At 42.6% G+C, this 11,974-nt stretch overlaps 1 protein-coding gene across 5 annotated transcripts in view; it reads right to left on the minus strand.

The window, feature by feature from the left end:
• The window catches only part of ODF2 (outer dense fiber of sperm tails 2), a 47,188-nt gene extending 35,489 nt beyond the window's left edge, over positions 1 to 11,699 (minus strand). For 2 of the 5 annotated variants that reach the window (XM_060757193.2, XM_067471955.1), the window contains exons 1-4: positions 11,449 to 11,699; positions 7,771 to 7,852; positions 3,457 to 3,582; positions 313 to 483 (exon numbers count right to left, since the gene is read on the minus strand). In XM_060757193.2, the coding sequence (XP_060613176.2) occupies positions 313 to 483; positions 3,457 to 3,582; positions 7,771 to 7,852; positions 11,449 to 11,699 (630 nt within the window). Of the gene's footprint in view, positions 1 to 312; positions 484 to 3,456; positions 3,583 to 7,310; positions 7,496 to 7,770; positions 7,854 to 11,448 lie in introns of those variants that run through there. The other 3 variants (XM_060757196.2, XM_060757194.2, XM_060757195.2) reach the window with 2 other exon arrangements.
• Between the last annotated feature and the right edge of the window lie 275 nt (positions 11,700 to 11,974).

Here is an 11,974-nt window from a genome sequence, read left to right on the forward strand (position 1 = left end):
AGGGGATTGTACTGTAGCTGTGTCTGCTTACACAACAGGCAAGGTAAACAGCAGCTGCCTCCAGAATCACACACAGTGTACGTGCAAAACACAAAGCCAAAATTAAAAGGGCCAAAAAGAGAGGTCAGCGTTGCCAACAATCCTATTATCATCATCTTTTCCTTCTCCTATATCCCGGCAATACTTGCATTCTGATTTATGAGATGGCTCATCCCTAAGATGGCTTTTCTACTAAGAATAAAAGCACCATGGGGCTGAGCACAGGCTTGGTGGGAAAGGGGCCAATTCAACTCCCCTCTCCAATGGACTCACCTCATTTTTCAGGGTGCCCACCACATTCAGCAAGCTATCGATCTTCTTCTCATACTTGTTCATCTTGCAATGAATGGCGTCCTCCTCGTCGGTGGAAAGGTCACTCAGGCGAAGCACTGACAGTAATTTATCTGAATCAGGAGGAGTGATTTCCAGGCGATGGGTCGGTCCCTGGCCAAAGAGGATGAGTATGAGACAGAGTGGCTCAAAAGGCTAGGCTTTCCCTTAGATTATATTGCTGATTTTTTTATTTTACTTTATTTACAGTATTTATATTCCACCCTTCTCACCCCACAGGGGACTCAGAGTGGATTACAATGAGCATATACATGGCAAATATTCAATGCCATTAGACATACAACATATATAGACAGACACAGGGGCAATTTAACATTCCAGCTTTCCAGCTTCATGAGGGTATGCTCAATTCCAGCCACAGGGGGAGCTGCCGCTTCACAGTCCACTTGTGACACCGAGTCCTTGATGGAGTACTTCCTCATTCTTATGCACGCTGCTGGAAGGTTTTATGGTGTCGTAAATTAGTTAAATTAGCCTCCCTATATCTAAATTTACTATTTATTTATTATTTATTTATTTACAGTTCTTATATTCTGCCCTTCTCACCCCGTAGGGGACTCAGGGCGGATTACAGTCAACACATATATGGCAAACATTCAATGCCAGTTTGACAAACAACATTTAACACACAAATACACCGAGGCTATTTAACTTTTTTCTGGCCGCCAGGGGAGCTGCTGCTTTTCATCGTCCATCAGCAACACCGATGAAGTTCTTCCGCATTCCACATTCCCCGGAGTCTTTTTTCTTTATGGCCTCATAAATTAGTTAAATTTAGCTATTTACTATTTGACAGATGCAACTGTCTTTCAGGCTGCATAGGTCGACAGCAACCTAGACTATTAATGGTTGAGAGCTTACTCCAACCCGGGCTGGATTCGAACTCATGACCTCTCGGTCAGTAGTGATTTAATGCAGCTGACTACTAACTAGCTGCACTACACCTCTACTAACACATTTGTGGTTTAGACCTTTTGAGATGAAAATTAACAAGATATCAAGATATAGCATTCAAGTAGAAATGTTCAGGCAAGAACGTTTCACCTGGACAAGTCATAAATGAAACTTTTGCTGGAGAAAACTACTTTACACTCTCTCATTCCAGTTGTGCCAAAATGGAGTGGCTTAGAGAGATGTTGAGCTTGGGGAAGGGAAAGCTGAGGGCCCTCCTACACAGCCATCTAACCCAGAATATCACGACAGAAAATCCACAATATAATCCCGTTCAATTTGGTTTGTATAAAGCTGTGTGGAACGGCCCTGAGAAGTGGGTAAGAGAGCCAGGTTTAAAGACGCAGAGACCTGGTATGTTTCCAGTGGTCAAGCGTGGGGAAGGTAAGCCCTATAAGGAGCAGCAAAGAGAGCTGGGTATGTTTAGCTTGGAGGAAAGAAGGCTGAGAGGGGATAGGGTAGGCATGTTAAAATATTGAGAAGGAGATCAACCTTGTGTTGGACTTAAGAAATATTGTTGTTGTTGTTGTTATTAGACGTCCCTGTGGCCCAGTCTCTGTATAAGTGTTTTGTGTGTGTGCATATTTGTGTATATATGTGGTTTTGCACGTGTTCTAATGTATTTTTATTTTTTGGCTTTTTAAGTCTCTTCCATTGTGTTTTTCAGTGTTTTTATGAGTGATGGTCACTTGTTGGCCTGATAGGTGTTTTGTGTACAAATTTGGTGTCAATTTACTAAGTGGTTTTTGAGTTATGTTAATCCCACAAACGAACATTACATTTTTATTTATATAGATGATGATTATTATTATTGTTATCTTATATCCTGTGTTTATCCCACTGTATTTTTTGATATTGTTACAGTTTACTTGAGTTATTATCTGTATTGTATTTTACTGTGTTTTATTGTAATTTTTGGGCTTGCCCTCATGTTAGCTGCCCCGAGTCCCCTTGGTGAGATGGTGGTGGAGTATAAATAAAGATTATTATTATTATTATTATTATTATTATTATTATGACACAAAGGAGGAATGTGTTCAAACTTCAGGGAAAGAAAAGATTCCATCTGAACATTAAGAAGAACTTCCTGACGGTGAGAGCTGTTTGACAGTGGAATATGCTGCTGACTGAGTTTGGTGTAGTCTTTCTCTCTGGAGAATTTTAAGCAGAGGCCGCAATGCATTCTGATGGGAGTGCTCTGATTGTGGGTTTCTGCATAACAGAATGTGGTTGGAATGGATGGCTCTTGGAGTTTCTTCCAACACTATGATTTCTGCTAGTGATGTTTCTCAGGGTTTGTATGTAGCCACAATATCAGGTTATTAGTTGGGCACATAATATTAATACTACTACTAATAATATACTTTATTTATATTCTGCTCTATCTCCCTGAGGGGACTCAGAATGTTGTTGTTGTTCATTCGTTCAGTCATTTCCGACTCTTCGTGACTTCATGGACCAGTCCATGCCAGAGCTCCCTGTCGGTCGTCACCACCCCCAGCTCCTTCAAGGTCAATCCAGTCACTTCAAGGATACCATCCATCCATCTTGCCCTTGGTTGGCTCCTCTTCCTTTTTCCTTCCATATACATTCCATGAAATTATACAATTAATTAACACAAACAGTACATAGACAGAGGGAAGGTTTCCCTCTTTTTCATTTCTGGCATCTGGAGGCTGTGCTAAACTCCAGACATGGGGAGGTGCTGCTGTTCCATTTTTCCATGCCAAGGAGCCTGTTCTCCATGGACGCATTCCTAATCAAATTGCCACCATGTCTTCAGGGGTGCCTTTTATCTCTCCTATTTATCTACTAACATTGCTGTTTTTGAACTGCTAGGTGGGCAGGAGCTAGGGCTGACAGTGGGAGCACACCCCCGACCTGTGGCTTGAATTGCCAATCTTCTGATTAGCAAGATTTTCTGTAGCTGGCGGTTTAACCTGCTGTGCTAATATTGCATTTACGACATTTCTAGCAAACCACAAAACAGTATAGGCAACGGGGGGATGTACGCTATTGTCAAAACAAAGCTTCATTAAAACAGATCAACACACAGCAAGCTCTTTTGTTCTTATTGTATGCCAACCCCAAGGCCGGTGGTTGTTGCCCACTTACCTCCCACTTGTAAGATGACTCTCTGCAAGATGTTTTGCCAGGGGGCATCCAGGGGACTCTGGTTTTTACTCGGACACTGCGGCGCACATTCACGGTATCCCCTTTCATTTTTTGCTTGTGCCTTTGCTGCAGGATTGGAGAAAGAAGGAACACATCGCGTTAGCAACAAACACTTTGGCCAGAGAGCGTCCAGGCCAAGGTTTTGCAAGGGAACGGAGAACCCGCCCGCTTAGCTCCCCTGCCAAACCATTCCAAGACACAGTACCACGGAAAACAGCTCCGCATTCTACATCACAGTGCGGTCGCAGTAACCACGCTCAGGAAAAGGAAAGATAGATACCGCATCGCTAGGAGAGTAAAGGGCCAGGCTGAAAGCAGCTATTGTCCTTGCTCACTGACGTTCATTGTGACATCATCCAGGTTGCTTGGGCTCTTATGATGCAAGACACAGGCCCTGGTCACTCTAGGAAAATTAGATCTGGCATGTGATAGGGAAAAGGGGCGCCCTACGAGCAACAGAAGCAACAGGAGGAAGACCTACTACTGAATTCCATGGCTTTCTACAACTGGGATTATCGGGGGACGGACACTTCTAATTGGTAGGCCACAATCTATCTCTGAATCATTCAATCTAGAACAGGCATGGGCAAACTTTGGCCTTCTCTCCAGGTGTTTTGGACTCCAACTCCCACAATTCCTAACAGCCGGTAGGCTGTCCAAAACACCTGGAGGGAAGGCCAAAGTTTGCCCATGCCTATCTATAAAATATAATGACAGCCTTGATATGCTAGCTCTTAAAAACATCCGCCAAAGCAGACCCAAGTCAACAAAAGCAGATGCTACTAACCCCATTGTCTTACTTAGTATCTACACCAGATCAGTTTACTTACTGATGAGTCTTACAAACATTGGAGAGATAGAGCATAAACTATTATTATTTGATACATAACAAGATTAGTACACAGCAAACAAGACCACTATGCTGGTTTTTGTATTTGATCACACGTCAGACACTTCCCAAGTGTCGCGGACTGAGTGGTGTATTAGCAAATAATGTGTGCCAATTCAAGTATGCAAAAGCAGCTGAGAGGTGGTGATTTTGACAGCACCGATTGTGTTTAAGTGCAGGCCAAGGTCCTGAGGCACTGTGCCCAGTGTGCCGATCACCACTGGGACCCCTTTGACTGGCTTCTGCCAGAGTCTTTAAATCCCCATATTGTGTAAGCTTTTCGAGTTGCTTTTTGTCAATCCTGCTTTCGCCTGGGATAATTACTCATGCTTTTGGATTATTATTATTATTATTATTATTATTATTATTATTTTACTGAGAGAGAAACCCAGTATGACACAGCAAACGAGATATATATGCTAGATTTCATAGCACAAAAGTCGAACACTTCCCAAACGTTTAGGTCTGTGTATTATTATTATTATTATTATTATTATTATTATTATCATCTGTGAACACTCAACTAGCAATTTGACTAGTTTGGTTAATTTACTGAATTGATCAGTATATATGCCCCCCCCCCCATACATACATACATGCACGCACGCACGCACACACACACACACATACATATATATATATATTGGAGGGAGAGTGAAGGCAATATGTTTCTGCCCCACATATTCCTGCCCAAGGATGAAGGCCTGCTAAGATGGCCATTCTTTGTCACTCACCACTGAGGTCAATTGGCTCTAACATTAATTTCATTTAACAATCACATGAAAATTCACCTGTTACTTGAGATCTTTGATCATCCAAAATACTGACTTAACGTAACTGACCTTTAAAAAAAATCTCCTGAAAACCTTTCAATTTTCTCCCTCTCCCTCTCCCTCTCTCTATATATAGATAGATAGATAGATACACACACACACACACATACATGAGAGACTTATGGCTCTTATTTCACATAGACTCAACAGTTTCTAGTTGTTATTATTATTAATAAGGCAGCTAACAATCACACACTAGGGCAATACAAAAGTTAAAAAATTAAATAGCACCACTGTGATAACAACAGAATTAAAATACAATAAATACACTAAAATTCAATACAATTTGAATTTTTTAAATATTGTCTATATTTAATTCTGTTTTAATGTTTGCATATATGTATATTTTAAATTGTATGCTAATGCTTTTATGTCAAGTTGCTCTGAGTCCCCTTCGGGAGAGATAAAGCGGGATATAAATATAATAATAATAATAATAATAATAATAATAATAAGTTATTTAAAACTCATATCCCTCTTGAATCCCTCCCAACCGCCCCAATTTACGCTTGCACTACATGCCAGAGTTTGGAAAGTACTTAACTTGAGAGAAGTCTTAAATGAATGGGGCTTGCATGTTCAATTTGGAAAACAGAGCACCTATAAACACACCCTAGGCCAATAATACAATGCTCATCGTGTGGAATGAAGCACAGAGGTCCAACAGGGAGAGTGTAAGCATCAAGCAAAGTGTTGTCACAGGCTTTCATGGCGGGAATAACTGGGTTGCTGTAAGTTTTTAAAGTTGTATGACCATGTTCCAGTAGCATTTTCTCCTGACATTTCACCTGCATCTGTGGTTAATGCCAAATATCCTCAGAGGTTTGTTCAGAGGTCTGTTGGAAATGAAGCAAGTGGAGTATAAATATATCTGTGTAATAATGTCCAGGGTGGGAGAAAGAACCCTTGCTTATTTAAAGCAAATGTAAATGTTGCTATTAGAAAGCTTGAATAGCATGAGTACCCATGAAGCTGCAAAGTCCATCAATAAGGGTATCTGCATAGAGGTAGCCTGGCTGCTGTGCCTGGAGGCACCCTTTGTTTGGGAGGTGCTAACTGGCACTTGGCTGTTTGCTGTCTGGCACTGCAGACTAATTCAACCAGAGAAGTCAGGCATAGCAGAGCACTTGATGAACCAACCTGGACACAGAATATTACTTGAGAACACAGGAATGCTGGACCACTCTGACAACCATCATGTCAGATGACATAGAGAAGCCACTGAAATACACAAGCTCGTGGACAATGTCAACAGAAAGGAGGAAACCATGGAAAGGAACCAAACCTGGCAGCCAGTATTTAAAAAATCAGGACAGTAAATAAAGAACAACATTCAGAAAAGAGGAGAACTCCAGACAGCAAATAACCAAGTGCCAGGTAACACAGCCCAAACAGAGGACGTCTCCAGGCAACAACAGCCAGGTTGTAAATACCCCAACTGCTTCAAATAGACAAGGGTTCTTTCCCCCACCCTCGACAATCCACAGGTATATATAGACTCTGATTGGCTCTATGCAAATACCCTTCCTGACTGACTTTGCAGCTTCATGGCTACTCAATGCTAATCAAGCTTGCTAATTGCAATGTTCACACTTGCTTCAAACAGACAAAGGTTCTTTCTCCCACCCTCGATGATCCACAGGTATATATATACTCCGCTTGGCTCTATGCAAATACCCTTCCTGATTGATTTTGCAGCTTCATAGCTACTCGATGCTAATCAAGCTTGCTAACTGCAACATCCACACTTGCTCCAAACAGGCAAGGGTTCTTTCCCCCACCCTCGACAATCCACAGGTAAATATACACTTTGCTTGCCTCACTGCCAACAAAACTTCTGAGGATACTCACCACAGATGCAGGCAAAACGTCAGGAGAGAATGCTACTGGAACATGACCATACAGCTCAAAAAAAAATTCACAGCAGCCCATCAAGCAAAGACATGCCACTGCCACCTGCTTTGTTTTCCTGATGCCGGCAGTGGCAGATGCATTCTGGAGCTTCCACTGGTGCTTGTGCTGAGCATCTGCTCTCTCAGCAGCAGAGGCACCGGGAGGCAGCATGCGCATACCTGGGCTCTTGCGGGTGGCGGTGGGGTTTTCTGACCCTTTTTAATATGGACATGGACAGGGGTATTTTCATCCACATGGACGTGCAAAGGGGGGGTTGTGGAGCGGCTCTTCATGGTTCTTCTCCGGGAGGCGGGGAAGGGCGTTCGGTGGAGTGGGGGGAGAGAAAGACCTGCGGATAAGTAGACTGGGAAGAATAACACATCCACGTGCCACAAATTATAAAAGACGGAAAAGACCTGCCTGGGTGGTGCCCGGGGTTTTGTTTGGACCAACTCCTAGAAAACAACAACCACTAGGGACACATTCTGGGAACTTTTATTTTAGAAAGAGTAACACTCCCAAGCTTTTGTTGAACCATCCCGTACACTTCCACCTCCTTGCAACCCTATGGCAACTACCCACTACAGCTTAACATATTCAGGGCAAAAAAAGATAATGCTACACCGGAAAAGAACGTACAGCTTCCAGGAGTGTCTCACAGTCTGATAATGCTTTTCTTTGTGTTGTGACAACTATTCCACTCCTAATTGATGGACACAACCTGTAGGGAGACAAATAAAAAACGTCACCCATTTGGAAATGCATTGAACACTCAAAGCACTTCATGACTTTGAGCAATTTCCCAGTCGTAGGACATTTCAGCCACTTTTCAAGTATGGAGAGGCATGGAGCTCATCACATGTTCCTGGGTTGAAGAGTGGTAGAAATATAATATAGTAACATAATAATAATACTAATAATAATATGGTATTATTATTATATATTTTATATTACAAGTAATATTACTAATAACATTACAGTATAATGGTATAGTACAATATAGCAATATATAATACTAATATTGTGCTATGGTAATAATATAATATATTGTATTTACATATTACTTGTAAGCCGCCCTGAGTCCCCTTCAGGATGAGAAGGGCAACATATAAATGCCGCAAATAAATAAATAAATAAATAAATGTCCTGAAAGGAGGGGACTCTCAAAACGGGCCAGCAATACTCATGTTTACAACTGAAAAACAAAGTTTCCTATCCTCTTTCCTTGCCCAACCATCAGCAGTTTCTTGTATCCTATAGGGCTTGATGCAAAATTATTTATTTATTTATTTATTTAAGACATTTATGTCCCACCCTTCTCACCCCGAAGGGGACTCAGAGCAGCTTACAAGTTATATATACATACAATATATTATAGTACTAGCCGTTCCTTGCCACACGTTGCTGTGGCCCAATCTGTGTATTTGTGTTTTGTGTGTGTACATTTATTTATTTATTTGTATACCGCTGTTCTCAGCCCTTGGGCGACTATATGTTTGTGTATATATATTTGTGTATATATGTGTGTTTGTGTGGTTTTGCGCATGCTTGGTAATGTATTTTTAATGTTTGGCTTTTTAAGTCTCTTCCACTGTGTTTTTCAGTGTTTTTTATGAGTGATGGTCACTTGTTGGCCTGATAGATGTATTGTGTCCAAATTTGGTGTCAATTCAGCCAGTGGTTTTGGAGTTATGTTAATCCCACAAACAAACATTACATTTTTATTTATATATATTAGCAAAGCATAATATTAGTATTATATATTACTATACTGTACTATACCACTATATTGTACTATTATTAGTAATATTACATGTAATATAAAATATATAATTATTATATTGTATTATTATCAGCATTATATTGTATTGTATTACATTATTATCACTATTCTGTGCATACATTCTATTATTAGCACAGCACAATATTAGTATTATATATTACTATATTGTACTATACCACTATATTGTAATATTACATGTAATATAAACAATATATTATTATTAGTGTTATATTGTATTATATTATTATTATCAATATAATGTGTATACATTATATTATTAGCACAACACAATATTAGTATTATATATACTAATATATTGTCGAAGGCTTTCATGGCCGGAATTACTGGGTTGTTGTAGGTTTTTTTCGGGCTATACGGCCATGGTCTAGAGGCATTCTCTCCTGACGTTTTGCCTGCATCTATGGCAAGCATCCTCAGAGGTAGTGATGTCTGTTGGAACTAGGAAAAAGGGTTTATATATATGTGGAATGACCAGGGTGAGACAAAGGACTCTTGTCTGCTGGAGCTATTTGTGAATGTTTCAACTGACCACCTTGATTAGCATATAATGGCCTGACAGTGCCTGGAGTAAACTTTCGTTGAGAGGTGATTAGATGTCCTTGTTTGTTTCCTCTCTGTTGTACTGTTGTAATTTTCAAATTTTTTAATACTGGTAGCCAGATTTTGTTCATTTTCATGGTTTCATCCTTTCTGTTGAAATTGTCCACATGCTTTCATGGTTTCCTCCTTTCAACATTATTTAAAAAACTCTAAAATTGCAACAGCACAACAACAGAGAGGAAACAAACAAGGACATCTAATCACCTCTCAACAAGCGATTGCTCTAGGCACTGTCAGGCCATTATATGCTAATCAAGGTGGTCAGTTGAAACATTCACACCTAGCTCCAGCAGACAAGAGTCCTTTGTCTCACCCTGGTCATTCCACAGATATATAAACCCTTTTTCCTAGTTCCAACAGACCTCACTCCCTGTGAGGATGCTTGCCATAGATGCAGGCGAAATGTCAGGAGAGAATGCCTCTAGACCATGGCCATATAGCCCGAAAAAACCTATATACTAATAGTTCTAGTCCTCTTTTGTGACAAGGCCCATGCCTGCGAGGGGCTTGTGGGAGCTGCAGTTCCTTTCCCCCCAATGATCAGGCTTCCCAGGTAGTTGTAGTCCCATATAATAAACAGGCCTCTGTCTATGAGGGGATTGTGGGAGCTGCAGTGTCATTTTAATGACAGCTGTGCTTATGAGGCAGTGGTGGTCTCATATAATGAACAGGCCTCTGTCTATGAGGGGATTGTGGGAGCTGTAGTGTCATTTTAACGATGGTTGTGCTTATGAGGGAGTGATAGTCCCATATAATGAACAGGCCTCTGTCTATGAGGGGATTATGGGAGCTATAGTGTCATTTTAACGACGGCTGTGCTTATGAGGGAGTGGTAGTCTCATATAATGAACAGGCCTGTCTATGAGAGGATTATGGAAGCTATAGTGTCATTTTAACAATGGCTGTGCTTATGAGGGAGTGGTGGTCTCATATAATGAGCAGGCCTCTGTTTATGAGGGGATTGTGGGAGCTGTAGTGTCATTTTAACAATGGCTGTGCTTATGAGGGAGTGGTGGTCTCATATAATGAACAGGCCTCTGTTTATGAGGGGATTGTGGGAGCTGTAGTGTCATTTTAACAATGGCTGTGCTTATGAGGGAGTGGTGGTCTCATATAATGAACAGGCCTCTGTTTATGAGGGGATTGTGGGAGCTGTAGTGTCATTTTAACAATGGCTGTGCTTATGAGGGAGTGGTGGTCTCATATAATGAACAGGCCTCTGTTTATGAGGGGATTGTGGGAGCTGTAGTGTCATTTTAACAATGGCTATGCTTATGAGGGAGTGGTGGTCTCATATAATGAACAGGCCTCTGTTTATGAGGGGATTGTGGGAGCTGTAGTGTCATTTTAACAATGGCTGTGTTTATGAGGGAGTGGTGGTCTCATATAATGAACAGGCCTCTGTTTATGAGGGGATTGTGGGAGCTGTAGTGTCATTTTAACAATGGCTGTGCTTATGAGGGAGTGGTAGGCCCATATAATGAACAGGCCTCTGTCTATGAGGGGATTGTGGGGGGTGTAGTGTCATTTTAGCGATGGCTGTGCTTATGAGGGCTTGGTAGGCCTATATAATGAACAGGCCTCTGTCTATGAGGGGATTATGGAAGCTATAGTGTCATTTTAACAACGGCTGTGCTTATGAGGCAGTGGTGGTTCCATATAATGAATAGGGCCATGTTTACTAGAGGATTGTGAGAACTGCAGTCCTATTTTTTCAATGCTCTGGCTTCGGGGGAGTTGTAATCCACTTTTGCCACAAGGCCCATGCTTGTGAGGGGATTGTGGGAGCTGTAGTCCAATTCTTTTCGATATTCAGGCTTCCCAAGTAGCAATAGCCCCCTTTGGCGACCAGGCCCGTGCTTGTGAGGTGATAATTGAGGGTGAGTGACAAGGGGATTGTGGGAGCCGCTCACCAGGAAGCCCGGGTGCGTCCGCGGAAGCGCCGCCGGAGGACCTCCTCGAAATTGCGGGCGAGGCGCCGGTAGGAGGCCAGGCTGCTCCGGGCGGCGGCGGCGGCGCTGCTACTGCCGGTGGTGCTGCCGCCATGGAGGCCCCGCCCTCCCTCGCAGCGCCCGCACGCACTGGCCGAGAAGCAGCCGCAGCTCCAACACGCCGGCGGGGACTTCCGGCCCCGCCCCCGGCACGCCGTACGCCGCTCCCCCATTGGACCCTTCAAACCCCCACGTGACCCTCCTCGCGCCTCCGCCTCGCGCCTCTGCCGCGCTCCCTCTGGCCCCGCTCGCCCTTCGCCCGGCCACACCCCCTGGCAGGCAGCCCGGGGGCGTGGCATCACAATAGGCCCCGCCCCTCCCCGTGGCCGGCGTTGGGCTGTCGCTATGGCAACAGCTGAGGCCTACTCAGGACAAACAAGTTGAGGAAGCCTGACTGTCAATTCAGGCCACACACAGTATCTATGAGCATATGTTGAGGAAGCCTTAC

Source organism: Anolis sagrei, chromosome 11 (genome assembly GCF_037176765.1).
Source record: "Anolis sagrei isolate rAnoSag1 chromosome 11, rAnoSag1.mat, whole genome shotgun sequence".
NCBI lineage: Eukaryota > Metazoa > Chordata > Lepidosauria > Squamata > Dactyloidae > Anolis > Anolis sagrei.